The sequence below is a fragment of the Eucyclogobius newberryi genome, unplaced genomic scaffold (assembly GCF_026437365.1).
Source record: "Eucyclogobius newberryi isolate DKJ021-1_F unplaced genomic scaffold, fEucNew1.0.hap1 SCAF_17, whole genome shotgun sequence".
Taxonomy (NCBI): Eukaryota; Metazoa; Chordata; class Actinopteri; order Gobiiformes; family Gobiidae; genus Eucyclogobius; species Eucyclogobius newberryi.
Window position 1 is genome coordinate 3,468,878 of NW_027315801.1, and position 27,801 is coordinate 3,496,678.

The 27,801-nt window shown below is 43.0% G+C and overlaps 4 protein-coding genes across 7 annotated transcripts in view; 2 read left to right on the forward strand and 2 right to left on the reverse strand.

Moving 5' to 3' along the window:
• The first annotated feature begins 765 nt into the window (after positions 1–765).
• On the forward strand, positions 766–2,232 carry her12 (hairy-related 12). 2 transcript variants are annotated; one of them, XM_072448492.1, is made up of 3 exons: positions 766–833; positions 1,450–1,662; positions 1,735–2,232. In XM_072448492.1, the coding sequence occupies exons 1-3, from the start codon at positions 771–773 to the stop codon at positions 1,837–1,839; spliced, it is 381 nt and encodes a 126-aa protein (XP_072304593.1). In that variant the 5' UTR covers positions 766–770; the 3' UTR covers positions 1,840–2,232. The 2 variants fall into 2 exon arrangements, with proteins under 2 accessions (XP_072304593.1, XP_072304592.1); XM_072448491.1 differs by having other exon boundaries at positions 1,450–2,232.
• Positions 2,233–7,552: 5,320 nt separating this feature from the next.
• tas1r1 (taste receptor, type 1, member 1) lies at positions 7,553–15,224 on the reverse strand. Its single transcript, XM_072448634.1, is given in 8 exon segments — positions 7,553–8,478; positions 8,601–8,721; positions 9,199–9,417; positions 9,682–10,440; positions 10,753–11,089; positions 11,702–11,823; positions 14,430–14,472; positions 15,115–15,224. Coding segments are annotated over 8 exon segments (2,637 nt in total).
• Positions 15,225–15,934: 710 nt separating this feature from the next.
• LOC140362629 (proteasomal ubiquitin receptor ADRM1-like) lies at positions 15,935–22,306 on the forward strand. Of its 3 annotated transcripts, none has more exons than XM_072448737.1 (10): positions 15,935–15,995; positions 17,352–17,577; positions 18,063–18,179; positions 18,365–18,575; positions 19,076–19,154; positions 19,231–19,376; positions 19,464–19,583; positions 21,070–21,227; positions 21,311–21,413; positions 21,964–22,305. In XM_072448737.1, the coding sequence occupies exons 2-10, from the start codon at positions 17,368–17,370 to the stop codon at positions 22,050–22,052; spliced, it is 1,233 nt and encodes a 410-aa protein (XP_072304838.1). In that variant the 5' UTR covers positions 15,935–15,995; positions 17,352–17,367; the 3' UTR covers positions 22,053–22,305. The 3 variants fall into 3 exon arrangements, with proteins under 3 accessions (XP_072304838.1, XP_072304840.1, XP_072304839.1); XM_072448738.1 differs by having other exon boundaries at positions 15,969–15,995; positions 17,346–17,577; positions 21,964–22,306; XM_072448739.1 differs by lacking the exon at positions 19,464–19,583 and having other exon boundaries at positions 21,964–22,306.
• Positions 22,307–23,790: 1,484 nt separating this feature from the next.
• The window catches only part of lama5 (laminin, alpha 5), a 122,422-nt gene continuing 118,411 nt past the window's right edge, over positions 23,791–27,801 (reverse strand). Inside the window, exons 76-80 of the mRNA XM_072448635.1 lie at positions 26,417–26,576; positions 25,954–26,084; positions 25,799–25,892; positions 25,595–25,714; positions 23,791–24,200 (exon numbers count right to left, since the gene is read on the reverse strand). Of these exons, the coding sequence (XP_072304736.1) occupies positions 24,052–24,200; positions 25,595–25,714; positions 25,799–25,892; positions 25,954–26,084; positions 26,417–26,576 (654 nt within the window). The 3' untranslated portion in view covers positions 23,791–24,051. The remainder of the gene's footprint in view (positions 24,201–25,594; positions 25,715–25,798; positions 25,893–25,953; positions 26,085–26,416; positions 26,577–27,801) is intronic.

Sequence of the window (27,801 nt, forward strand, 5' to 3'; positions counted from 1 at the left end):
AGAATTTCTTTGGTGCCGACCGATAGTCCTCCTCCATGGCCTCCCCGAACTCCTCCCAGGCCCGGGTTTTTGCCTCTGCGACAGCACGAGCCGCGGCTCGCTTGGCCTGCCGATACCCCTCGATGACCTCCGGAGACCTACAAGCCAGAGTGGCCTGATAGGCCTCCTTCTTCAGTCTGACGGCATCCCTTACTTCCGGTGTCCACCACCGGGTTCGCGGGTTGCCGCCACGACAGGCACATGATGTTAAATGTGTTATTCAAAGGTCGTGTAGAGGCTGTTGCCACACACTGACATCTCTGCTGTTCTTTAGTTTACATATCTCATCATTTTGATCATTGGTCTCCAAGTGTCCAAACTCTGTACCAATGGCATCAAATGCCTTTTTACAGTGAACATCTCCTAGAACTAAAATCCCACACTTTATTGCTTTATTGCTCTGAAGCATTTGGTTCTTTTCTATCACTGCTCCTTTCCTTCCTATAGCCTATTTGTACATAAATGGCAAACTATTACTCCAAACATATATAATCTCACCCTCTTTCTTTCTATCTCTACTTGTTGCTAATCTCTGTAAAACAATTGTGCTAGATACTGTAGATAAATGCTTTCATTTGCAGTGCACAGGTCAGTATTGTTCCCCTGGGGGTGGTGAATGTGGGAACTCCAGTGCCTCCCAGGACATGAGGCCTTTGTTATGGTAATGGGACAGTATATAAGGGTTAGCCTGGCTCTGAAAGCCCAGAAACCAGAGTAACCACTGGACTGAGATGGCTCCTTACAGCAGCTTTTCAACCTTTCACCAAACGAGGACTGAGAGAGATCACATTAAAGTAAGTACCACATGCATGGATTTTCTACTTTCATAAGCTTTAATAGTATTTAATAGTACCAATATGTATAATATATATATATATATATATATATATACATATGCTGTCTTGTTAGGACTGAAACACTGCATGTTTATATGGAATGATATATCGTGTACCTTTTCGTTTGACTGTAGGTGCAGAGGAGAAGGATTTTTGGAAAAGGCACTTAGTTATTGTAGAAACAATTACTAAACTCAAGATTCACAAAGTTTTACATATATGTCGTTCGAGACCTCATGTTCACACAATGACAAACCATTTACAGTAAATAGGAAAGTGCCTGCAGAGGGCTTCAGTGTTATGTGGAAACGGACTCTGCTGCACCTCGATCACCACCTCTGCTTGTGCTTCGAGGCCTGTCTGAGATACTCTCATTACTTTTAATACTTTATCATTCCTGAGGCCTCCGCACCGCATATGTTCCCTCTGCGTGCAGTCGGAGCCAGGGGTTACAAGTCTTGTTTGAGGCTTGTTGATGTTGCTTTGCTTGGACCAAAGCTGACACAAATAACTGCCTAATATTCTTCAGTGATACATTTATATTGTTGAATTGATTGATATTGTTTTTTTTTAGTTGAGAAAGCCTGTTGTGGAAAAGATGCGCCGTGACCGGATCAACGGTTGCATCGAGCAGCTGAAGATCCTCCTGGAGAAGGAGCTGCATCGTGAGGGCTGCCCCAAACTGGAGAAGGCTGACGTGCTGGAGATGACCGTGTGTTTCCTCAGACAGCAGCTGGGGCAGCCACACAGGCCCCAAATGGAGGTCCACGGAGCACCTCAAATGGAGGTCCACAGTGCACCCCTCATGGAGGTTCACAAAACACCCCACAAGGAGATCGACGGAGCAGCTCAGAAGAAGGTGCACAAACTCCCTCAAACAGAGGCCTGCCTCCAGAGCTCCACCACCAGCCCACAGCCCAGAGACACAGCCTCCAACAGCGCCCCCGTGTGGAGGCCCTGGTAAACACCTTAACTAAGACTATGGGACTGTAGACTGTACTTCTGATGATGTACATAGTCTGGAACGATCGACTCGGTGGGGCCCCCTGTTGGAGGCTCTTATCATCACATTGATGGACATTCCAGTCGTGCTTGAGCTTAGATGTTTGTTTTGCTCATTTAATTGATGACGGTGGACCAAACTGTAGTTACTCCAGTGGAGTGAAGGTTGTTCTAAGGTGTGTTAAATGCAACTGTTGTTGAGAATATTTCTCTTGTGCTTTATGCCAAATGTTAAAATGAATGAATGAGTGAGTGATTGGGTGCATTCTAAATGACATGCGTGTTGTGGTATTTTCACGTAGTGTATGCTCTTAATGGTATTGTATTTTTTGTATGACAATGAATAAAAGTTGCAAGAAAAAACGGAGATCTTTATTTTGACTGATATTAAAAAAAAAGTGTCCCGTTTCCTTGACAGCAGCATTATTACACACAGAGCTGAAGCTTCAATTTTCAAAACTTTAAGGAAAACATGTTAAATTATGTGTATATTAAATACTTATTAAAGCAGCTTTTTTTGCATGCATGTCCAGTGTCTGTAAATGATGGTCCTTGAGAAAACAAGCCCATTGCTTCTTGTTCTGTTATTCATCCATTTGTTGTTTGTATTAAGAGGAAAATTAAGGCTTTTGGATCCTTGACCTCCTCAACTTCGGTCACTTCATGGCACTAATCAGAATGTGCCTGGTCACCCGCCTTCACCTCATTCTAGGCTTTGGTGTTTTATATTTTTTTCCCCTAGTGTTTTCAGGTCCTTTACTGGCCCTTCACTGTCTTCTTTGCTGTTTGTTTCCGGGGACCGTCCAGATATGGTTGGTTGGTTGTCGTCATCTCCTTTGTTTTGATACTGTTCTGTCCTGCGTCTCCTTCAAGCTACGCTTTTACCTTCCCATCAATATATCAATCACAACATAAAAAAACCTTTAAAACAACTATCATAAAGACAGTTTTCAACTTTTTTAAAGACAGGCTCCCAATTCTTAAGTCCTTAAATTTTAAATTCCACCAAGATTTTCTTTGGTAAATACATTAATAATAATGTGGAGTAAAGCTGGTGTCTGGAGGTATCGGATTGACACTGTTTGGGGCATTTGGGTTTAGACAATTCCTCCTTCAAATCTCAAGCTAATTTAACTAAATTTGTTTCGGACAATTATCATAAACATATATATTTTATTTGTTGTTTTGGAGTACAAACTAAGCCCTATTCATCCCAGAATGTTTGATTTGACTGAAGACCAGTGGGTTACACCTTTATTTTTATATTTAACATGTCCAGCAGCTTGTCCACCAGTGCACCTCGTCGTAACAGGTTAAACGCATGTAGCTCACATATTAACCATGTTTTAATGTTAAACTTAAGTACTTGGTATCGATATCTCAACGCTGCCGCCAGTATCAGTGTTGGATTTGATAACAACATTTCTGGTGTTGCACAGCTCAAACAGAAATGCCCAATATTTTAGAGAGCGTGTGTTGTGTGTGTGTGTGTGTGTGTGCGTGCCCTTGTTTGTGTGTGTGTGTGCCCTTGTGTGTGTGTGTGTGTGTGTGTTGTGTGTGCCCTTGTGTGTGTGTTGTGTGTGTGTGTGTGTGTTGTGTGTGCCCTTGTGTGTTTGTGTGTGTGTGTGTGTGTGTTGTGTGTGCCCTTGTGTGTGTGTGTGTGTGTGTGTGTGTGTGTTGTATGTGCCCTTGTGTGTGTGTGTGTGTGTGTGTGTGTGTGTTGTATGTGCCCTTGTGTGTGTTTGTGTGTGTGTGTGTGTGTGTGTGTGTGTGTGTTGTGTGTGCCCTTGTGTGTGTGTGTGTGTGTGTGTGTGTGTGTTGTATGTGCCCTTGTGTGTGTTTGTGTGTGTGTGTGTGTGTGCCCTTGTGTGTGTGTGTGTGTGTGCCCTTGTGTGTGTGTGTGCGTGCGTGTGTTTTGTGTGTGTGTGTGTGTGTGCGTGTGTTTTGTGTGTGTGTGTGTGTGTGTGTGCGTGCCCTTGTTTGTGTGTGTGTGTGTGTGTTGTGTGTGCCCTTGTGTGTGTGTGTTGTGTGTGTGTGTGTGTGTGTGTTGTGTGTGCCCTTGTGTGTGTGTGTGTGTGTGTGTGTTGTGTGTGCCCTTGTGTGTGTTTGTGTGTGTGTGTGTGCCCTTGTGTGTGTGTGTGTGTTGTGTGTGCCCTTGTGTGTGTGTGTGTGCCCTTGTGTGTGTGTGTGTTGTGTGTGTGCCCTTGTGTGTGTGTGTGTGTGTTGTGTGTGCCCTTGTGTGTGTGTGTGTGTTGTGTGTGCCCTTGTGTGTGTTTGTGTGTGTGTGTGTTTTGTGTGTGCCCTTGTGTGTGTGTGTGTGTGTGTGTGCCCTTGTGTGTGTGTGTGTGTTGTGTGTGCCCTTGTGTGTGTGTGTGTGTGTGCCCTTGTGTGTGTTTGTGTGCCCTTGTGTATGTGTGTGTGTGTGCCCTTGTGTGTGTGTGTGTGTGCCCTTGTGTATGTGTGTGTGTGTGTTGTGTGTGTTGTGTGTGTGTGCCCTTTTTTGTGTGTGTGTATTGTGTGCGCGTGTGCCCTTGTGTGTGTGTGTTGTGTGTGTGTGTGTGTTGTGTGTGTGTGTGCCCTTGTGTGTGTGTGTGTGTTGTGTGTGTGTGTGTGTGTGCCCTTGTGTGTGTGTGTGTTGTGTGTGCGCTACATGCCGCTGTTTGTGTGTAGCTTCTCCTCCATCCACAGGGTTAGGGTTGTAAGTGATGCTCTGATCAGTGTAAAAGCACATGTCAGCTTTATATTCTAATAAAACAATAACTAAACCAGAACTGAACCAGGTCTTGACTTAACTGGGGTTAAACCAGGACTAGATCAGGTCTAATTTAAACTCTGACTGAACTGTACCAAACAAGAACTAATCCAGGACTAAACAATGACTAGACAAGGACCAGGACTAATAAATAACCAAGATTAAACCAGGGCTAAACAGGGTTGTCGCTATGATGCCTAAGTAAATCTATTCTTATTTATTTATTTTTTTATCTGCAGATGCAAGAAGTTACGTTTATTCTCAACAAAATAAAATAAAAATAAAATACTTCAAATGTAGACCATAGTCTCAGAATAAACCTGAGGGAAAGTCTTACGTCCAGCTTTGTAACATTGAGAACCACAGAGAGTCGGCCTGCACACGGCCAAACGCAAGACGGTGATCACCTGGTACACGTAAAAAGGCAATACATTTACATATGCCATGGTCAGGACGGGCCGCGCAGGCTGAGCAGATAAGATAAAGAAGATTGACGTAGCCGAAATGTGCTGTCAGTCTGTGTCCTTAGGGAATACTTATCTAACGCTGCAGTTTCATCCCACAGCCTCCAGGGAGTGATAGACTCATAATTAGATCCTGGTTTAATGAATAGATTAGTGTGGCAGGGTCAAAGGTCACCCGTGTTTAGCTCTGCACACACCTGTGGGCAAATGGCACTCAACATTGATCTATAAATACTTGTTATGCGTTAGAAGTCCTGTAATGAGGTGAATTACAGTTTAAATGCATTTACACATTATGAGTGAGCAGGGACTGGTACCATCCACAAATGCTAATTCAAAATCTCACATGCAAAACTCCAGATAAGAAAGAAAAATAAGGCATTTCATTTGAAAGTGAGTGTTTATAAATGACAATTAATGTTTAAAAATTCTGCATGAAAGTCTAACTCTCAAAGCTGTGTTCAGTTTGTCTCATAAAGATCCACATTCACAGGTAAAAAATGCATGATTTTGGTGATCCACAAATTCAGACAGCACAGATTCACAAACCAAATGTATGTTTTATTCTGAAATCTACATAAATGCAAGTCAGGCATTGCAATTTCTTTCTGCATCAATAATTAATACGATGATAATTTCACCCCATAGTAAACAAATCATCAGAATGAGAAATGCTTTATTGACAGCTAATAATATAATAATATTCAATGCAAAATACAGTTTTTTTTAAAGATCAAGAACAAAATAAAATAAAACCTTGACTAAACTTTACTAAAATGAACAGATAACAGTTTGGATTTGGCCAAAAACCTTTGTGGGATTTATTTAATTTATTGTATTGAATGCTACCTCGTATATGAATCTGATTAATATATATTATTACTATACAAACATTATAGTTGGGTTAAATCCACTCATCAATAAAACACATTTTGATGAATACAATTAAAGACACAGAACTGACACATTCCTCACATGCCCTGAGATCCACCAGATGAACATCGAACAGCGTCTTGTCTCGACTCGTCTCTCATCTCCACAACCTTCTGACTGGAAGTGACCCAGTGTCCGCTCACCCGTGCCACACTCCAACATTCAGACTGTGGGAACACCCCTCCTCTCTTCCAGGGGTCACTGAAGGTCAATGAGCCTGACCCCAGACACACAAAGCAGCCTTTTATTGGAGGGAGCGGCTCCAACATGCATTTCTCACATACTTCACTGAAAACACCTGCACAAAATTCCCCAAAGACATGGAGTGATGGATGACTTAGTTATAGGGCAAGAGCATTGTGGTGCCCCGCCTAAAGCCAATGGTGGATAGGTCCGATGTTGATGGGAGATTGATTGATAAATTGTTTTGACTGAACAGGGTTTGTTGAAGCCAGACTTCTCAGTTTTATGAATGTCTAGTATTTAATATGAATGCTCTGCTCTGCTGGTCTTTGATGCAATTACGTTTGAGACTTATAATGTCAAATCCACTTTTATGAGCTTTTAACCCTGTAATAAGGGTGTTCCCTCATTATAAGCTTACTCTGAGTTCTAATTTGTGTGATTCATGCATGTTTGGTTTATATTCATTGTCCTGCATTCAAGGCTTGAGTGCTCAGAAAAGGACTCAGAATTACAAGTACTTACAATACTTACTTGCAATTATAAAACGAAAATCTGACTCCAGGTCAAACATGTTGTGTTAAAAAATCTCAGGTATCAATTTTTATAATAAAAACGTTAAAATCTGCTGCTTGCCTGCGTGTCCAGATGGCCACAACTGAATCTGTTTCTACAATGGGCCACTCCTGGACAATGAGGGATTACACCGACTCGTCACTATGAAGAGTCAAGTATCTACTACTTAGGCGTTTTTGATCCACATCGAGGTTTACCATCAACAGATAGAGAATAAAATCCCCCCAAAAGGCATAAATGCAGTTAAACGTCAGCTTTTAGTGTAAGAGCAGTGGGAGTATCTTGAGGTCATAATTTACTATTGAATTGTATAACTGCTTTCTTGTGATAACGCCTTAATCCAACCTGACAACAAGCCATTGTACGAATTGGATAACTAAAATCATGTAACTATACTCTCAAATGAATATACTATACTCTCAAATGAATATATTGAGCCATACAAGCGTTCAGTGAGTGCCAGAGTGGGCCCTGCTCTGAGGCATCGTCTGCAGCTGTATCCAGTGCTCATATCCTTGTGATTTTCTCAACTGCGATGTTATATATATATATTTTTAGCATAAAAAGCCAGCCTTTATATCTTCATAGGGCAATAATTAGCTATAACTATTAATTTGCTGACCCCTAGTGGTTGGATTTGGTACACACGCTATAACCATTATGTCACGTTATATTGCCTTCTGTCTAGTTTTGCAAACAAAATAACAAAGAATCAAGCAAAGGAAAGAACAATACAAGCTAATAGATAAAGTATAGGTTCAACATGTTCACTGCTTGCTCATGGTGTACATTTGGATGCAATTCTGGAAATGGGCAGTGGTGTTCAGCTCTGGTTTGAAAACAATAATGTAGATTTTAGGCAGAAAGTAACCGCCATAAAAAGCCAAAACGCTGAAGAGAATCGCAAAGACGTGGGCAGCCATCGTGAACGGACCACGGCTGATCAAATACAGTGTGAAGAAACTGATCCAGGATATCATATACACCATCAAGCTAAAGGTGACGCTCTTAGCCTCATTATAATTGGCTGGAAGGTCTTTGCCAAGGTAGCTCAAGAAGAAACACAGCGTGCTGAGTATCGAGACATATGCCACCTCCACTATTGAGCCGATGGATAAGGTATTGCTACACTCAAGGACGATGCTGTGGTAGTAAAATTCAAAATCTTTGGATGGCTTTGGTGGATCTACGGCAACTCGCAAAATACAAATGACGAGGATTGTAAGAGAAACAATAAGAATAGTCCACTCCGGTCCATTCTTTTTGGCCCACCTGTCATAAATCGGAGGAAGCTTGGAGGCAAATTTGAAAATGCAAACCACTTGGAAGGCGCGCACGGTAACGGCGGCTAAGCACACAGTGAAGCAAAATATAAACAGGGGGTGTTTTAGCAGACAGGCGAATTGAGACGGCTGTCCAAAGTGGCACAGCGAACTCAGAGCGGCTAACGTGAGCGCGGCTAGCATCACGAGGCACGTTCGCCCGCCGGCGGATTTGGCGACCGGCGTGGTGATGTGCAGCAGGAGGACGACGGCGGAGCTGACGGTCATGAAGAGGCAACAGGCCATGAAGAAGAGAAGGGCGACGGTCAAAGGGTCGTCCCAGGCCAACAGTAACACGGCCCGCTCCGAGCACCGCACGCTTTTCTCAGGGGCCCATTCCACTGCGGGACACGGCTGGCACCGAGTGGGATCTGAGAAGAAAGATTAGGAGGGAGGAATAGGAGTTGTGGCCTTTCTGGCTGCATCCTTTCTGAAACAGGTGTGATAATGGGTGTAATTTGGCGTAGCCTCTTTGTTATGTCACAAGAGTTACCGGATTCATTGTAGAAGTGGGCGGCAGGACAGGCCTGGCAGGCGAAACAGCAGGCGTGTTGGCCCTTTAAGAGCTTCCTATATCCGGCAGGACAGGGGGGAGAGCAGATCGATGACGGCACCTGAGAAGAGCCAGAAACACTCATCAGCAGCGTATCGTCTTGAAGTTGATGCCCTGGCAGATCTTTAAAATGTCTGCCTCTGTCGCCCTCCAAGAGCAGTGAAGAATTAAAGCCATTGCTGACAGGTTGAGGTTTAGATTATTGTGCCCGTAGAGAATCTGTGCTGCATTTGAGCATCCTCCAATGCCGCTGGGGCAATGTAGAGGAAGGCTTGGACTAGAGGATTATATGGTGCATGTTTTGTGTTGATGGGGAAAACCAGATTGCCCAGAGGAAACCCACCCGGACATGGATAAGTCTTCTCGATAGTGCTAGTCCCGCAGTCACCATGCCACCAGATGTGTGCCATTTTCTTGCAAGATCAAATTTATGCTATGGATTCCCTGAAAAGTCATACTTGAATGTACAATTTTTGGGCTTGAGATGACAAGTTTATTTCTCTAACAATTTAAACGACTTTAGAAAAACCTTTGCTACCTTGTCATCTGCTCCTGTTTTGTGCCACTCGATGAGATCCTCATCTATCATCAGCGAGACCGGGTCTGGACTGAAGGACCCCACCCGCCTCAGAGACCACGCCGAGCCCCTCCAGATCCAAGTCACGATGTCATATCCTGTGGGCGGGTCTCCATTCTGATCAAAGTAAACTGAAGCGTTGTACAGAGAGAACCGCACCGTCTTCAACCAGGGCAGGAGCTGTGGGCCAGAACAACAAATCGTGTCTTGCCAATGGTTTGCAGGAATTACTTTGATCCACTAATTTCTGGGTCAATGACAAAAGACTCCAACTGAGCTCATTTCAAATAAACGTATCTAAGTTCACCCATACTAAAACTAAAATGTATGCAAGACACGAGATTCCTTAACAACGTGTGCTTTAGTAACATTTTCCACAAAAAAGAACAGAAAGATAAAAGCAGTTCAGATCAATTCAATAAAAGTCAAATAAAACCGTCTTACCTCCCATGGCAGCACTGTCCTGTTGCTGCAGCTCCTTGAATCACAGTCCAGTAGTTTGTGAAGGGCGTGGGCCACCGCATACACCGCTTTGTACACGTTAAAAGAGGAGGTCAGGTCGTATTCCTCCAGCGAATAATTATTTCTGACCAGAGTATACAAGCCAGTGCTTTGCAGACAGACATTTCCCAAACCCTCACCTTCTTCACTTCCATCGTATTGCAAGGACTTCTCAAAATCTTTTCTCTCAAATTCTGCAAACCCTTCTACGTCAGCACTTTTCACCGATATCCCTATCACCGTCCCGATCGTGTGGACTCCTGCGATGCTCGAAATTTTCGTCGCCACTGACCAATCCTCCGTCCCTATCCACACTTTATCGGTAACGTTTTTCTCGATGACGTACGGCATGAACCCGCTAAACTTAGACTTGCTTGAAAACACCACTATCGTGTTCACTTTAGTCATAAGAATACCGTCCACCATGTTTCTCATTTGCGTCGCCGTTTTGTCCGAAGCGGATGGAATGATGCCTTGAAAAGCTATGCAGATGCCGAAGAGAGGAGCTTGTTTGGCTAAACTCTGCATGCCCTGAAGGCCGTAGTCGTTGTCGCTGCCCAGGAGTGCGATCCACGTCCAGTTGTAGTGGACCAGAAGCTGAATCATGGCTATCACCTGGTTCTTGTCGCTCGGGATGGTCCGGAAGAAGGATGGGTACAGGTTCTTGTTGCTGAGTAATTCGTTTGAAGCTTCGTAAGAGATCTGAAATGAAGGGTAATAGTAAAATCATGTGGGAAACTATAGATGAATCCATGGGTAAAGAAAAACCCAGATGTGCTGATATCGATCTTAAAATAAATGGAAATATGATCAACACTTCACCTACGAACTGCAGATGGAAATGAGCTATTTTACTACAATCTGGTGCAGAACATCTTTGTTTTTTATGAGCTTAATGTCTCTTCAAATAAAGCCTTATTCTTTAAATTTGTCAGTACGTTCCCTCCAGAACACCAGCCACTACCCCATGGCTGGTTGAAAATCAAAGTTTCTCGTAGACGTTTTGTCCCTCACCTGTGGTATGAGGTACGACCCCAGAAGAGCGGCAGGTGTGAAGCTCTTGGTGCTGCTGTCCGGTCCTATGACAGCCACGACCTCCCTGCTCCCCCCCGGGTTCACCTCCCCCCCGCCTCCTCCCCGTGGGCCCCCCGGTGCGTCCTGCGGAGGGAACAGCGCTCTCTGATGAGGCGCCAGCAGGTCCAGAGAGGCCAGGATACTCGCGGGGATGGAGCAGATGTCGTAGATCTGGTATCCGAGCGTCACACCCGGGAGCAGGGAGTGGTTGTTGATCTGCTCCACAGTGAAGCGCATGGCCTGCATCAAGTGGAAGCCGTGTTTGTCCGGAGTCCCTCTGGAGTCAAGGTGACAGTGGGTTAACATCAGCAATGTTTTAATTCGATTTAAGTATGAGAAAGTCCAGAAATGTATTTATAATTAATCATCCAAACGAGGGGGAAACATTTATGATGTAACTTTATGCATCTTTAGCACGCTTTGCCATTAGTGTGTCTGCTGTTGTTTCACAGATCACAAATAAATAGTGTCGCATTATTGTTCTTATCATTTGTGTTTTCCTGAAGTTGGTCAAAGTCTACCACTAAATCATTTCACTACATTGTACTGGAAATTAAACATTTTCAATCGTTTCAGGACGCCCAAAACAACCATACAACCAACTCGGGACCCCCACAATAAAATTAAAGGGACGTTTTTAACCATTTAAAGTTGAAAATCTATTAGGTTTTTAGCAAACGTTTTAATAGTTTATGTTATCTGACTAGATTTTCAGTGAAATCATTATTACAGTTTCAGAAATATTGGTCAATCAGCATATAAATAACCTCCATAATTTACAATGTATAAATTTACAGTACAGCACAAAATATATGTACAAAATGAATACAGTTAAAAAACAAACCCAATAAAGTATTGGTATGGTGACTTTTCATGAGATGGTACTTACTTGTTGCACGGCTCCAGAGCTGGCACATCACTGTCTTTATCGTTTTTAAAGAGAACAAAGAGCCCTGCAATGACATGATCCCCACTCAGATGCATGCCCTGTCCATTAGCCACATAGTCCAGCTCTGCACACGTGAACCGGAGCTGAAACCAAACCAGAACCAGGACCCGGGCGACCTGCATGTCCTCCTCCAGCCTCTGCGTCTCCCTCTCTGTCCAAATGTATCAGGCGTTTAGTGTTACATGGACGAGGGATTTGCATTCTGTTTTGGTTGAGTGAAGTTTGCATTGACATTTGCAAATGTTTCGTGACCACGGCCATTAGGGAAACACAAACCACATTGTTTTGGTTAAGGAAATGTTTGAACAAGAAGTGGATATTGAGAATTAAGATTGTGTGAAACCAATCTATGAAATGAGGCAGTGCAATGGTTTTATGAACATAACTGTGTATCCCAGAACTTTGGCTGAATTCTGGCTCGTCCTCACCTCTGTAGTTGTTCTTAACTACATTCTCAAGCCAAGTACAGTCTATCTATCTTAACTGAATACATGAACAGTTTTTTAAGTTACAAACTATCCACTGTGACTGTAAAATCCCCTTCCCCTCATGAAAGCCGTAATCATAATCATTATAATCATCATAATTAAAATCATAACCCTGTAGCTTGCGTAAGTGTACAATGGAAACTTTCTCAACAGTAATGCAGTGTTTTTATTTGATTTAACATTTATTTTACCATGAGAGTCCCTCTTTTTCGAGGTAGACCTGAGGCACCCTGGAGACAAAAGGTAACTCCAGTCTAAATGTCCCTCACGTCATGGACCACACGGAGACTTGGTTTGCATGTGTGTGACATTTGATACAGATTTCACTGAAGCCTGTGGGACATTTGCATCAAGTTTGATTGTTTTGACAAGATTCTCAGAAAAAACAAATTATTATTGAAAACATGCAAATTCTCAAAACGACTCTGAAAAACACACAAATCGCTCCTTTACTCCCACTTGGGATGACACAAGATCAAATTTAACAAAACAACTGTGAAATGTGCTATTCACTTTCTGAATAATAACGTAAAGTTAAACTATGAAGGTATTGAGACATCCAGGCATTAAATTATACTAAATGTTGAATCAAACACAGCTGGACTTGCTTTTTATATCAGTAAATTAAAGTAGTTATGTGGCAAAAACGTTTGTATGTAGCCTTACTATTTAAATTGTGTCAATTAAGTTGAAAATACTGTTATTATTTCTCTATTCATTATTACTATTATTATTACTATTATTATTATCATTATTAATATTATTTCTGCCATTAGGCTAATTGATTCATCTTGACGTTCCTGACTCCCATATATAACTGTGATTTATTTGAAAGTGTCCTCAAGTTGGCTACACCGTGTTCTTTGGAGCATTTTCTGTTAAGCACATGAACACAGTTCTGTACTTGTGGCTCGTCTAGGACCTATGGCGTGGCTTTTATATTCCAGTTTCCCCCCAAATAACCCTATTTGAGCAGCGCCCCTTTTTTGGGACACACTTAAATGAATACTACAAATAAGCCTACTAATATTGAGCTATTTAAAACAATGGCAACCCTTGGGCCACAACATGGCACATTGCATTTTTCAAGACAAAGTCCTCCAGATTTGAACAAAGGTGCATGTTTTTTCAGAGTGCTCTTCCCAGAGGGACGCACCCACACAGGGTGCGTCTCACAATCACACGTCTCACATGACCTGGCCAGGAGGTTTGTTTCCAATGGTTAGTTTACAAAACTCTTCTATTTAAAAAAAAAAAATAAAATCTGAATAAAAATCTCAAGCGCTGTTAGAAGCTCTTTAACTATGATCTATGTCAATGAAATGGTCAGAACCTGCTACATGTAAAGTGAAGTTAGGGGACTGTTTGCATACAGTGACCACCAGAGGGCAGTGTGACTCATGATGTGAATCAAGTTATAACAAGAAAATATTAGAGCTTTCTCAAGTAAAGATATCAGTTTCAAACTGTTCTGTAAATATGGTGTTTTATATATACAAATGGCCATATAGCACAATATATATATATATATATATATATATATATATATATATATATATATATATATATATATATATATATATATATATATATATATATATATGATTATATATATCAGTCAGGTCAGGTTTAAATTGCTTGCTTTGTAAAATATTTTGTACAAATTTTGGATTATATAGGTACACCAAACAAGATGTATGCTACTGTAGACCATTTAGAAGACTAAATTTGGTGAGAAATTGACTTTAAGATTTGAGAGATCATTTATTTGCAGAACAAATGTATGAAAAAGTAAAGCTACTGATGTGTGAAAAGTCTGTGGTTTGTGAAAAAAAGGCAACTGATGAAGTAGGCCTTCATTCTAGTTTAGATAAATCTTAGAAATCCGAGCAGACCAAGAGTTAAAAGTCTTACATTTGAAATACTAAATCACCACAGACCATGAAACTGTCTGATGGAAGAAGTGTGGTGAGACTTCCTTTTGTGTGGGGTTGTATGGCTTCTTCTTCAGAATTAGATGGGAGGGTTATTGGTAAATTCTCTTCTAATTTTCGCACAGTGGTTTTTATTTTGTTTAGTTTGATTCACTGGCAGTTTACAGAAGGAAAGGGAGGTTTATTTGTAGAGCGCAGAGCAATTCAAAGTGCTTTACAGAACAGGGAAAGGTCCATGACAATCACAATACAAACAAATAAAAACATAAATAATCATGATAAAAAATGACTTAAAAATAGAAGAGAGCAGATAAAGTCTTTTCAGTCATATGCAGAAGAGAGAGGCCTGTCTCACATCCACAGGAAAACTGTTCCAAATGTACAAAAACAGTATAACCGTAAAATTTTAATTAAAGGTGCATTTAGTGGTGGGCGTAATTGACAAAATGTTTTAAAAGAATATACACGGTAACGATAGTTGACGATATTATGTCAAATGAACATAAATGTGTTAAAACGTGTCCTTAAAGGTATTAGTTGAGGTTTAATGTGAAATGTCTGTAAAATGAATAACAAAAGTGCAGAAATGTCACCTTATACCATTATTTTAAAGTTTGCAACACAACTTTTATCATTTTTGTTTTTTAGCAGCTTTTTGTGGCAGTTGTTATTACTATAAACGATAGGCTCAATATTCAGATTTTGCATATCCTCAAAACAACATTCAAGATTTATCAAAATTTTAATATATGAAGCACTTGAGTTGACTTGTGCCCTACTACGAGAGTGCGCATACACGGCCTTAAGGAACTTATAGAAGACTATAAAAAACACTCTTAATAGAAAAGCTCTTATAAAAAAACTCTTATAATCTCGTATATTCTTCATAAAAAGTAAGAAAAATAAAAAAGTAACACTCCAGGAGGTAAACGAAGTGGCTGATTCGCTGGCTAATGTTGGTCCGTGCAGATCCATGGGCAGGAACGCATGAGGATGGGCCATACTGGACTCAATTGGTGACTGAGTTGGATCGGCAAACATCCGATCGCTCTGTGTTGTCACTGTCAGGAGCCAGAGACTGTCAAGCACGTGCTGTTGGCCTTATGGTTTCAGAATAATTGTCAGGAATTCAATCTGCAGAATATTCTTACGTTCCAGTGGCAGGGACTGTGTGAGGCGGTAGTTGTTTACTTGTATAACACAGGTTTGGGTGGACGTTTATAGAGTCGGGGTGTGTTGCACTGCTGTGGTGGTGGTGGTGTGGCACTTGGATCCTGGCCTTCGTGGAGCGCAGAGGAGGAGGAAGAGGATCTCATGTGATTGGAACTCGTGGGGTTGGAAATCTTTTGCTTTGAACTCGTGAGCTTTTAACTGAAGAATAAAGTCTAAAGAATATAGTCTAAAGAATAAAGTCTGGCGGTAATGTAACGCTTGAATACCAGCCACCATAAGACACCATAGAAGAAGAAGAAGAAGAAGAAGAAGAAGAAGAAGAAGAAGAAGAAGAAGAAGAAGAAGAAGAAGAAGAAGAAGAAGAAGAAGAAGAAGAAGAAGAAGAAGAAGAAGAAGAAGAAGAAGAAGAAGAAGAAGAAGAAGAAGAAGAAGAAGAAGAAGAAGAAGAAGAAGAAGAAGAAGAAGAAGAAGAAGAAGAAGAAGAACTAAATTGGTAATTGAATTATGTAGCACAAGGCCAGCAGATGGCGCTAGTGCATCATGGTGTCGATTGCAAAGAACAGAAGAAGTTCCCGCTACGTCACTTCCGCTTCATATCAAAGTCCGTGACAGAAAAAGTTGTCAGCATTTAACTTTCAGGTAAAGAAACAACAACTATTTCTTTGTTTTGCCTTAGCGATCTGCTTTATCTTCAATGTAATGGTTTAACTACATCCAGAGGCTCGTGTTGAATTGTATTTTGGAGGAAATTTAACCCGAAAAACTGAACTGACAGATTCTTTAGTGGCTTTTCGGTTTTGGCTAAGTCACGGGCTAACGTTAGCACCAGGGCTAACTTTAGCTTTACGGCTGTTTATTTGTTATGTAAAATAATCTTCCTGAACAAAATAAGTTAATATGAGGAAACACTTTTTAATTGTTATTCTAAATATTTGTCTTGACTGTGACTTTGGCTTCAGAGAGAGATGTTCTGCCCGTGTCTTTCCCTCCAGAGTCAGACCTGTTCTGTGTGGAACAGTTCATACTGTGGTAAAGCTCTGCAGGAGGAATGTACAGCCGGGTCTAATAGTTTATGACTTACTGTTAAATGCCAATTATGGTCAGCATGAAGGAAATTTAATGAATAATTGCATTAGTTTCATATTGGTCTTAAACTTCAGGGTTTCAGACTTTATGAACCAACTACAAGTTAACTTGATAAACCCAATCCTAAAGTGTAAGTAACGAGGCTAAAACCCTGGACTAAACTAATGTGAGATGTGTCTTTAGGAGGAAGAACTATAACCGCTAACTTTTGGTCTATATTATGTTTGAAGCTAAAAGTATTTTCACAGTTTCACTACAGGACTACATTAGCACCAACTGATGAAGCCATTTCTATACAATTTAACTTTGAACCTTGTTGCAGAAAATTACAAAGAGTTTTCCTGAGCATAAGGCATTTAACTTGTAACAGTACCAAGAACTGAGTCCTCATAACCCCCCAGTCCCCATTTAATCAGGAGAACCACCCAGTTCACACAGCGACAGTGGCTTACATCTGAATAGTGTGGAATATTGACGTACTTCCTAAGTTTTCCCCCTTTAGTTCTATCTTGTCTGAGCATTGTGAAACTGCACATTAAACTGTGATACACAATTGCATGATCAATTAATCTCAATTATTACAGTTATTCAGAATGTTATTGCTAACAAAGTATTGCATCTTTGGAGCTACTGTGTCCAAGTAATTTTTCTTTTTTTAATCAAGTTGGTCTAAATCTGAGAATTAGAATGAAACATTTTCCCAACAAGGCAGTGTTATGACGTTGTTATGTTCTTGTGTTTCCTAAAATGTTCCTGGGCTGACTGGAAAGTACCTGTCCCCGAGCAGGAGCTAAAGTTGACCGCAGTCCCTAGTTCCTACTCTTGTGTTCATGAAATTGGGATAGATATTGAAACAGGTTCGTTCAGTGCAAAGCCTGACGTGTTTGCTTTCCTCTTGTGCAGCTTCAGTTCCAGGTGATCTAAGATGTCGTCGGGCGCTCTGTTCCCGAGCCTGGTGAGCGGCTCCAGGGGCAGCTCCAGTAAATACCTGGTAGAGTTTCGGGCTGGAAAGATGACCCTGAAGGGAAATGTGGTGACTCCGGACAAACGCAAAGGAACGGCGTACATCCAACAGTCGGACGACTCCCTCATCCACTTCTGCTGGAAGGACAGGACCACCGGCAACGTGGACGATGTGAGTGTCCCATGCTAACACATTAACACACTCAAAACATGCACTAGGGTCAAGACTCTCCTGAAAGAGATTCTTAATCCTAGTGCGACTTTCCTGGTTAAATAATAAACATTAGTGACTTTGCTTCACTTTCATCATTAAAACATTGCAAACTCACTCCACGTTGTGTCCCGCAGAGCAAAGGGGCGGCCTTTGCTCTGCGGGACACAACGTGGAGTGAGTTTGCAAAAGTTACTGTGCATTTTACTAATGCTAGTTTCAAGTTCAATACATTTGTTTTCACCTCACATCAACATATAAATATTGTATTTGGACATGTGCCTGAAAAAAATACTGGTACAGATGCTAAAAACAGGCAAAATGTGAGCTTTTGTCTCAGTCTGGAGCCCTGTGATCTACTTTGACTTGTCAATCATAGACATGGGTTGATAATGACGGTTTGTGTGATCTCTTAATGAAGTGCCGCTTTGTTTTGTGTGTTCCAGGATCTGATCATCTTCCCTGACGACTGTGAGTTTAAACGAGTGTCTCAGTGCACCACAGGCAGAGTCTATGTGCTCAAGTTCAAGGCCGGCTCCAAGAGGCTGTTCTTCTGGATGCAGGTCAGCACCAGCGCAGGGCAGAGGCTGCTGCAGTCTGAGAGCTCTGAAACATCACACACTTCAATAACACATCCTCCAAATCAATCATACTGAGTGTCAATACTATTCATAGACTCAAACAAGAAATAATGACTAATTAATGATTAATCATCAGTAAAACTCTATTTTCTTTCTTTTCTGTCCAGGAGCCAAAAACGGACAAAGACGAAGAGTTCTGTCGTAAAGTGAACGAGTACCTGAACAATCCTCCGATCCCTGGGGCCCCAGGCAGCGCCGGAGGCAGTGGTCACGAGCTGTCGGCCCTGGGGGGAGAAGGCGGTCTGCAGAACCTGCTGGGGAACATCAGCCATAACCAGCTCATGCAGCTCATCGGACCCACCGGGCTCGGGGGGCTGGGTCAGGACCAAATAAATAAATATTACATATTCATCTATTTGAAGGACACATTATGCCATTATTAAGTCTATAAATCCTCTCCAGACTTGGCTCTGAGCATCTCAGTGTGTTTACTTTAGCATGCTTGTAATTCCTTCTGCTGCCAGTAGGTGAAGTTCTAACATAATTCTAGACTCATATTAAGTACTGTGTCCTTTTTGTTGACACATTATTTTGAGATCTGAAAAATGAGATCATTTCAGTTTAAAGGACTGCAATGTGTCTTAATGTGTCCTTTTAAGTAAGTTTTGTTTATTTACAATATCTTTTACAGTATTTAGAATATCAATATTTCACATAATTTAGTTTTCTATTCTTTGAGTCTGTTAAACTGTATTACATTAAAGATAGTATAATGATTAACAGTTTGCCAATGTCTATTGTAAATATATTCATTCAAAAACAATGTGATGGTGTTTTCTGTGTTGACCCTCCTTGTTTTGTCTGTGGAGGTCTAGGAGGTCTGGGAGCTTTAGCCGGACCAGGACTCGCTAACCTCTTGGGCAGTAGTGGAGCAGCGACCAGCAGCTCCTCCTCCAGGTCAGAGCAGGAACTACACTCTGTGCTTTTTAAAATGCCACTTTCTCGTCTGAACTGTTTGTCTGGGACGTTTCAGCTCTCGCAGTCAGTCGGCCGCTGCCACTTCTTCCTCCACGGCGGCGGCCAGAGTCAGCTCCTCTCAGGCCACGCCCTCTGTGACCCCCACTGCTGCTCCGGCGGCCACCACCCCCACCACCGGAGGCACTACTCCCACCACATCAGGTATGAGTAAGATGCTTCGTTACATGTTCGTGCAGTTGTACTAATCCCAGTAGTGTCCCTAACATTGGTCTTTGTTGTATGCCTTAGCCTCAGCAGCGCCCCCTGTGGCCCCTGCGGGGAGCCCCCCTCACCAGCGCATTCAACTCAGTGACCTCCAGAACATTTTGGCCACTATGAACGTCCCAGCGGGCGCTCAGGGATCAGCAGGTGACACAAGCGCTTCAGATTACATTTAAAGGGACAGATTATACGCCTCTTTTCTTCTTCTGTGCCTCTCGAAATGAAACGCTTATGACAGACTTCTAGCACCGCTCGGCATGGCATTCAACAACAGTCCACTCTGCATCATTTACACCCCTGTAGCACCTTTAGCACCTAACGCTGCATGAATGTAATTCAAACTGCTCTGGCCTAAGATTCTCTGTTTTATCTTTTTTCTGTATAAAGTTGATTTTGTTCTGAAGGTGTTTTGACAGGATAGGGGCATGAGATGGTAAAGGAGTGGTAGAGAGCCTCGCCTAAAGCGGGTTCCACACTGCCGCGGCCGAAGCGTCCAGTTTACATGCAAAGTCTATGGTAAATGCGCATCGAGCACGTAGTGCGTTATCCGCAGCGCGATTTCTTCGTTTTTGCGGCGCGATTGGTGCGGTTTTTTTACGCTCTTGACGCTTTGAGCGCACGTATGAGCCGGCCGAGGCGGCTACACGACGGACGCGACGGACACGAGGGAGACAGTGGAGCCAGGAGCCTGTGAAGGGACTTAAGCACCGGCGTAATGTGCTCTCTTCTTTTAGTTCCTGTTTGTAATCTTGCTGCTGCATTTTGAACCAGTTGAAAGGTTTTTATGGAGCTTTTAGGACCTGCTGCGAGCAGAGAGTTACAGTAGTCCAGTCTAGACCAGTATTACTGGAGGCGACCCTGACATTGTCCAGTGTGACTATCTGCTTAGATAAAGCGTCTCGTAGATGTTTAGGACCAGCACAATGACCTCGGTTTTTTCAGGGTTAAGATGCAGATAATTAAGCACTAAGTCTGTCTACTTGATCGCTCTGATCGGGTTTCATTGATAAATACAGCTGAGTGTCATCTGCAAAGCAGTGGAAGTTAATGCCATGATTTCTGATAATATGACCTAACGGCAGCATGTAAAGAGTAAACAGAATTGGACCGAGTACTGACCCCTGAAGCACTCCATAAGTTACTTTAGAGCAAGGTGACTCTGACGCCTACATCACATTCTAACCTCTGCAGTAGAATGTTGTGGACAATAGTGTCAAACGCTGAGGTCCAACAGGACCAGGATTGAGTCCATCGTCTGCAGCTAATAATAAATCATTTGCGACTTTAACTAGTGCAGTGTCAGTGCTGTGGTGAAGTGAGAGCAGCACTGAGTCTGGAGGATTTACGTCCTGCATTTGCCAAGGACAGTGCTTAATCCTTTCTATTCCAAACCAAAATCGTGACACATGTATCTGACATTATATTGTATGGAATATCGTTGCATCCGTAGTGAGCACCTTCAACCTCTTGTATGTTTTACCCGGACAAGCTGAAACGTCTCATCCACAGTCCAGGAGAGCTCCAGAGCCGACTTGTGTTGACTCCTGTTGCCCTTTTCTGCTCCGGATCACGTGCATGCACAGCAAACTCACACGGAACAGTCCTTCATGTTGCTCTGTGTGTCGCCCTCTAGTGGACCTGGCGAGCGTGTGCACCCCAGAGATGATGGCTCCGATCCTGGCCAACGCCGAGGTGCAGCAGAGACTGATGCCCTTCCTGCCGAGCGGAGAGAGTCTGCCCCAGAGCGCCGATCAGATCCAGAACACGCTCAGCTCGCCGCAGTTCCAGCAGGTAAAGCGTTTGTGAGAGAGAGGGGTGAGAGAGTGGAGGGGTGAGGGTGTGTCCTCTGTACTGACCGAGCTTGTTCTGTCCAGTCCATGAGCATGTTCTCCAGTGCCTTGGCCTCCGGGCAGCTGGGACCTCTGATGAGTCAGTTTGGGCTTCCGGCTGAAGCTGTGGACGCGGCCAACAAAGGAGGTGAGCACACTCCACTCACCGCACTCCCAACTGTTTGAATGGTCGCTATTGGCAACGGCAAATGATCTGCTCATCCTGTATTTTAGACCTGTAACGTTCTGAAATTCAACTTTTCAGAACCGATCAAAGGTCTTGTGTTTTTTTGTGTAAATTCTGAGAGAGTTTAAAATGTGAACTTTGACCAGAATCCTCATATAAAAAAATAAATTCCAAATCTAATGGCAATAATGCTTTGATTGGAAAGATATGATATTTAAATTGGATTTTTAAATTGTGCAGCACGACTTTGTTTCCGTGTCACATCGACCTCATTTTATCAGATTAAAACCCGGAATGCTTTTACAAACTATGAAGAGTTTTAGAGTTCTTCGAGACTGTTTAATTCAACAAAGTATTACGGTATCTGTGCAGTTCAAAACATGGATATTAGATGGTTTTAAAAGCATCTGTAACGAGACTTTCAGAAAGCCGAAGCCTAAACGATGAGTCGTGTCGTCCAGCTCTGATTCTGAGAGAAAAGTCACCTGAATATGACTGTTTCCTCCGTCAGATGTGGAGGCGTTTGCCAAAGCCATGCAGGACAGCAAAGGAGACGGCAAAGACAAGAAGAACGACGACGAGGACATGGCCCTGGACTAGAGCGTTAGACGCCGGCGCAGCAGGATTTTCTCCCATCGTTTTATAAATTCTGTCAAAAGTAAATGATAAAAACTGCCCTGAATTGACTCGTTAAATGAACCTGTTCCTTCACTGCTGCCTTAAATCATTCAGCTGCAACTTTCTTCATCTCGGGACAAACCGTAGCAGACGTTACATTTGATCAGTCGCTCGGTTTGTCTCGGTGGAGAAATTGGGCTCACAACATTAGCGTTTTGTTCTGTTCACTTTGACAGGGTGTTCTTTGTAGTTAGGGGATTTTTCTGTGATTCGTTTAATAAAATTGGTAGAATTAACTTGTAACGTTGTTTTTTTGGAAATTGCCAAGACGACAAAGAAGTGAAAACTGTGGCTCTAGTTCAAAGCGTTCAACAGAGAAATGCCTGTAATCTTGAATTTATGCACTTATGAATTTGGAATTTAAGAGCTAATTTAAAGCGCTGATGATGGGAAACTAATTTAACTAAAACACAAGTTAAGATATTTAGAATTTAAGATTTTGCTGAAAATAGCACAGATTTGATCAGTTTGGCTTTTTTTTAAAGTTTAAAACTTTACTTCCTGGTTGTAAATCATCAAAATTCCTGTCAACAGAAATGATTTGACAAACAGAAATATATGAGAATAGTTATTTTGTAGAATTAATGTTTCAAGGATCACATAAGTGTGTTTTGCGTACATTTCTCCCTAAGGTGACGTCATTTTCAACACATTTTTTCAACCTTTTGTCCTCAAACTGACATTCAATTGGTGTAAAATGGTGTATAATTCATATTTGCAACAGGATTTATTCCACCAAATGACATAAAAGCTCAAGTCATCATAAAATACACACACATTCCTCAGTTATTTTATATGAAAACACTTTTATTATACAACATGTGGGGGGCGGGGAGTGAGTGGAACGACAGCTTATTTGAACTGTGAGTGGTTACATTACACACGTTACACATGTTACGTTACATTTGGCATAAAATTGTTTTAAAAAAGTTCAAAGGTTCAGATGCTTCATCAGAGCAACAGCGGAAATGGGACAGGAAGTCAAAAGTACATTCAGACGGAAAATACCTCAAAATGTAGAATTTCTAACACAGATATTGACATTATTTACACAATTTCCAGGCTTTACATCAAGTTTGCGCTCAATATCCGTTAAAAGTGACCTAAAACAAGTTTACAGCTGATACACAACGAACTGAGGTAAAAATATGAAAGCGTTAACGACCTTTTTCTACTTTTATTCTACATTAAACTACCGCTACCCTGCCACCACTTGAAAAGAAATGTTTTTTAGGACTAGTTTATTGTAAAAAAAGAATGAAAAAAAATAAAAAAAAATCCCCCAAAATGTACATGACAAAATAAATAAAATGCATTTACTTAGAAGTCAAATCACTTTTAAAGCCCAGAGTGAATCTTTGAGGGGTTTAAAATGTCCCAATTATTTAAATGTTGATTTATTTAAGAGAATCTCTGGAAGAAAAAGAACTGGAAAAGTGGATATTTTGAAACGCGAAATAATTCATGTTCGACTGGGTTTTCAGACAAAGAGTCCAGTGTGGTTAAAAGTTTTGTCTTATAATTGAAAATAAAATGAGACTTTATACAAGTTGAATAATAAAAAACACATCCATGTACAATCAACGAAGATCAAACAAATCAGCAAAATGTCCTAAAAGTCGACAATTCTATTTTGCAGAAACCGACACGTTTTATTTCCTTTATTTACAAAAAATGTACACGTTTTGTCTTTTCAAAATGTAATGACTGGATAGTCTCTGAGCTGTCGCCGTAGTAGCACCCTGTAGCACATTTAACACAACTAGTATTTATGCAAAAAAAACATCATGGAAAATATCAAATATATACTTCTTTTGCAAAAAATAATAAATATTAAAATATATAGTATTTAAATTAGCTACAGTATCTGGACACCCGCCACCGCGTTTGAACCGGGGAATGTGAGATGTGTGGGCGGCGGCTACGCGCTGGGGCAGCCCCCCGTGCCCACCGCGCCGTGCACGGACAGCGGCTTGGACAGCGGCGCCGCCCGGTGGTTCACCGAGACCAGCCGCGCGCAGCCGTGGAACGGAGGCAGGTTCTCGGGGAGGTTTGGGACCGCGACGCCACCTGGAGGAGAGACGCAGGAGTGAAATAACAAATACATCTATTCTGTGTCAATACTGCACCGGGTCAATGCAGAGAAACTGTTATTTAACACTTAAACACTAGTAAGACTCTTTTGCCTTATGACATTACGTCATAAGGCGCTGGTACAGCTGGCAGTCCGGTGTAAACGCTCTCTCTTTTTTCTCACACTTATTGTGCTTTATCTCCTATATTTTGTAAATATAGTTAGTATATTTTTTCTATTTTACTGTACGATAGGGACACGCGCTGGAATATTTTTTTAATTCAACTGTTTTTGACTTTTTTCGGCTGGATTTGAGCGTTTTTCGTTGTGTTGTTGTGACGTGAGCTAGCTCCGAGCGAGCCCACCAGCCCCCCCCCCGCGCCCTCCGGCCGCGCTAAAGTACGGCGTGTCGTCGGTACACGTTTATATACACGTTTATATGAAAGAGGAACTTCACGAACGATCGGGACACGCACTGGAATCGCTTTAAATTAACTTGTTTTGACTTTATTCGGCTGGATTGAGTGTTTTCGTCGTGTCGTTGCGATGTGTTTTGGCTCTGAGTCCCCCGGCTCCGGCCCCGCCCCCGGCTCCGGCCCCGCCCCCCGGCTCGTACCGCGTTTCCACAAAGGAGGAACTCATGAAACTGCGGAGAACAGTCGTCTTACCCGGAGATCGTCACGTTATCCCGGCGCAATACTGACCTAACCTAATACTGATGTGCAATTCTGTCATATGTGCAATTACTGTGAAATTCATGTGCAATCTATGTGCTGTCGTGACACATATTCATGTGCAATTACTGTCGGGATCACATGCAATGGTATTTATTTATTTGTCTATGGTCGTTTTTATTTATTTATAGGAGATCTTCTACTGAAAGTGTTTTTCAGACTTCCTATAAGTGATCTGTTCTTGTGGATCTACCTCTGTATCTTCCTGCGTTGCACCAATGAAATTTCCCCATGTGGGACAATAAAGGAATATCTTATCTTATCTTATCTTATCTTGAACTAACTAAGCCAGGGGTGTCCAACCTTTATTCACCGAGGGCCTCATTTTGAAGCTTATACGGAGCCGAGGGCCAAAGACAAGCTGACAAATTTTACATTTGACATAGTTTTGATGAGCGCTCCACACCTTTAATAAGACTTGGAACATTAATATTTGTTTGGTTTAACATCAAAATGCTTGATTTTTTCCAATTTGACAGTAAAAAGGTACTACTTTTTGTTCTTTGGACCAACTTAGCAGAAGCCGGAGGACCAACAAAAATAGGTCTGCGGGCCACATTTTGCCCCCGGGCCGTAGGTTGGACATGCCTGAACTGAGCCAATAACGTCTTCACAAATGGACCTAAACAAAGAGCCCTGTGCGTGTGGGTCCTGACCTGGCACTCCCCCGAGGTACACAGTCTCTTTAGCCCCAGAGGAGGGGCCGTGTTTGGGGCCGACGCTCTGCTCCGAGTGCGAGTCCACCTTTAGTGTCACCACGTTCTTCTTCTTCACCACTGAGACAAAAACAAACATTCGAGTTCAGAGATGTTGCACATTCTGTCAGCGCGTACGTGCTCTTGGAGGTTTGGTGGTCGTACCGGCGAGCGTGTGCCAGCGCCCGTTACACAGCGGCTCGTCGGGGGAGAAGGACGTGAACGAGGCTCCTTTACCGCTGTTCATAGACACCAGCACCTACGGACACACCAGGGTGAATATGTGGTCGGCTGTACACAGTCGAGGGGGGGGGGCCTACCTCTCCCTGGTTTAGCACCACAGTCAGGTAGTGGCTGGCCGATGTCCCAGCATGCAACAGGAGCCCAGAGTATGAGACCGGGCGAACCTCCAGCTCAATGTTAAAGTCCTCTCCCAGCACCAGGGTCTCGTCTGGAGAGAGAAAAACACAATGACCAACACACTATATAATATGGGCTATAATATGGTGCAAAAGGAAATTCAACCATTTATTTTATACATTTTATACAAACGTATATCACTGTTTTATACATTTTGATTATATTGCCAAATGTACTTTTTGGAGCTTTTAACATGGTTCTCTCACCAAAAACACTTGTCTTTTGCTTTGTTCACACTTGTTTAATTAACTCTGTCTATGAGGTCTCAGAAAACACCAAATCTCATTTGTTACAACTGTGTGTACTTTTTGTAAACATTATTTTAGCTTCTACAACATGGGACAAGAGCATGTTTTAAGTTACCTATAGCGATGTGGCCCCCGAGTCCGGAGAAGTAGGCCCCCGGGTGAAGCGGCGTCTGGAAACAGGGCACTGCCCCCTGGCTGTGAGTGGGAGCTCCTGCAGCAACGTCATTCAGCTTCAGGTCTCGGACACAACCCACGAACCCACTGGAGCCGGGAGCCTGGACACGGCACAGGGAGAAGGCGTGTTCAGGGTGTGTTCAGGGTGTGTTCAGGGTGTGTTCAAGGCGTGTTCAGGACGTGTTCAGGACGTGTTCAAGGCGTGTTCAGGGCGTGTTCAAGGCGTGTTCAGGGCGTGTTCAGGGCGTGTTCAGGACGTGTTCAGGGCGTGTTCAAGGCATGTTCAGGGCGTGTTCAAGGCGTGTTCAGGGCGTGTTCAGGGCGTGTTCAAGGCATGTTCAGGGCGTGTTCAAGGCATGTTCAGGGCATGTTCAAGGCATGTTCAAGGCGTGTTCAAGGCGTGTTCAGGGCGTGTTCAAGGCGTGTTCAGGGCGTGTTCAAGGCGTGTTCAGGGCGTGTTCAGGGCGTGTTCAAGGCATGTTCAGGGCGTGTTCAGGGCGTGTTCAAGGCGTGTTCAAGGCATGTTCAGGGCATGTTCAGGGCATGTTCAAGGCATGTTCAGGGCATGTTCAAGGCGTGTTCAGGGCGTGTTTAAGGCGTGTTCAGGGCGTGTTCAGGGCGTGTTCAGGACGTGTTCAGGGCGTGTTCAAGGCATGTTCAGGGCGTGTTCAAGGCGTGTTCAGGGCGTGTTCAGGGCGTGTTCAAGGCATGTTCAGGGCGTGTTCAAGGCGTGTTCAGGGCGTGTTCAAGGCATGTTCAGGGCATGTTCAAGGCGTGTTCAAGGCGTGTTCAAGGCGTGTTCAGGGCGTGTTCAAGGCATGTTCAGGGCGTGTTCAAGGCGTGTTCAAGGCGTGTTCAGGGCGTGTTCAGGGCGTGTTCAAGGCATGTTCAGGGCGTGTTCAAGGCGTGTTCAAGGCGTGTTCAAGGCGTGTTCAGGGCGTGTTCAAGGCGTGTTCAGGGCGTGTTCAGGGCGTGTTCAAGGCATGTTCAGGGCGTGTTCAGGGCGTGTTCAAGGCGTGTTCAAGGCATGTTCAGGGCATGTTCAGGGCATGTTCAAGGCATGTTCAGGGCATGTTCAAGGCGTGTTCAGGGCGTGTTCAAGGCGTGTTCAGGGCGTGTTCAAGGCGTGTTCAGGGCATGTTCAAGGCGTGTTCAGGGCGTGTTCAAGGCGTGTTCAGGGCGTGTTCAAGGCGTGTTGAAGGCGTGTTCAGGGCGTGTTCAAGGCGTGTTCAGGGCGTGTTCAGGGCGTGTTCAAGGCGTGTTCAGGGCGTGTTCAAGGCGTGTTCAGGGCGTGTTAAGGGCGTGTTCAGGGCGTGTTCAAGGCGT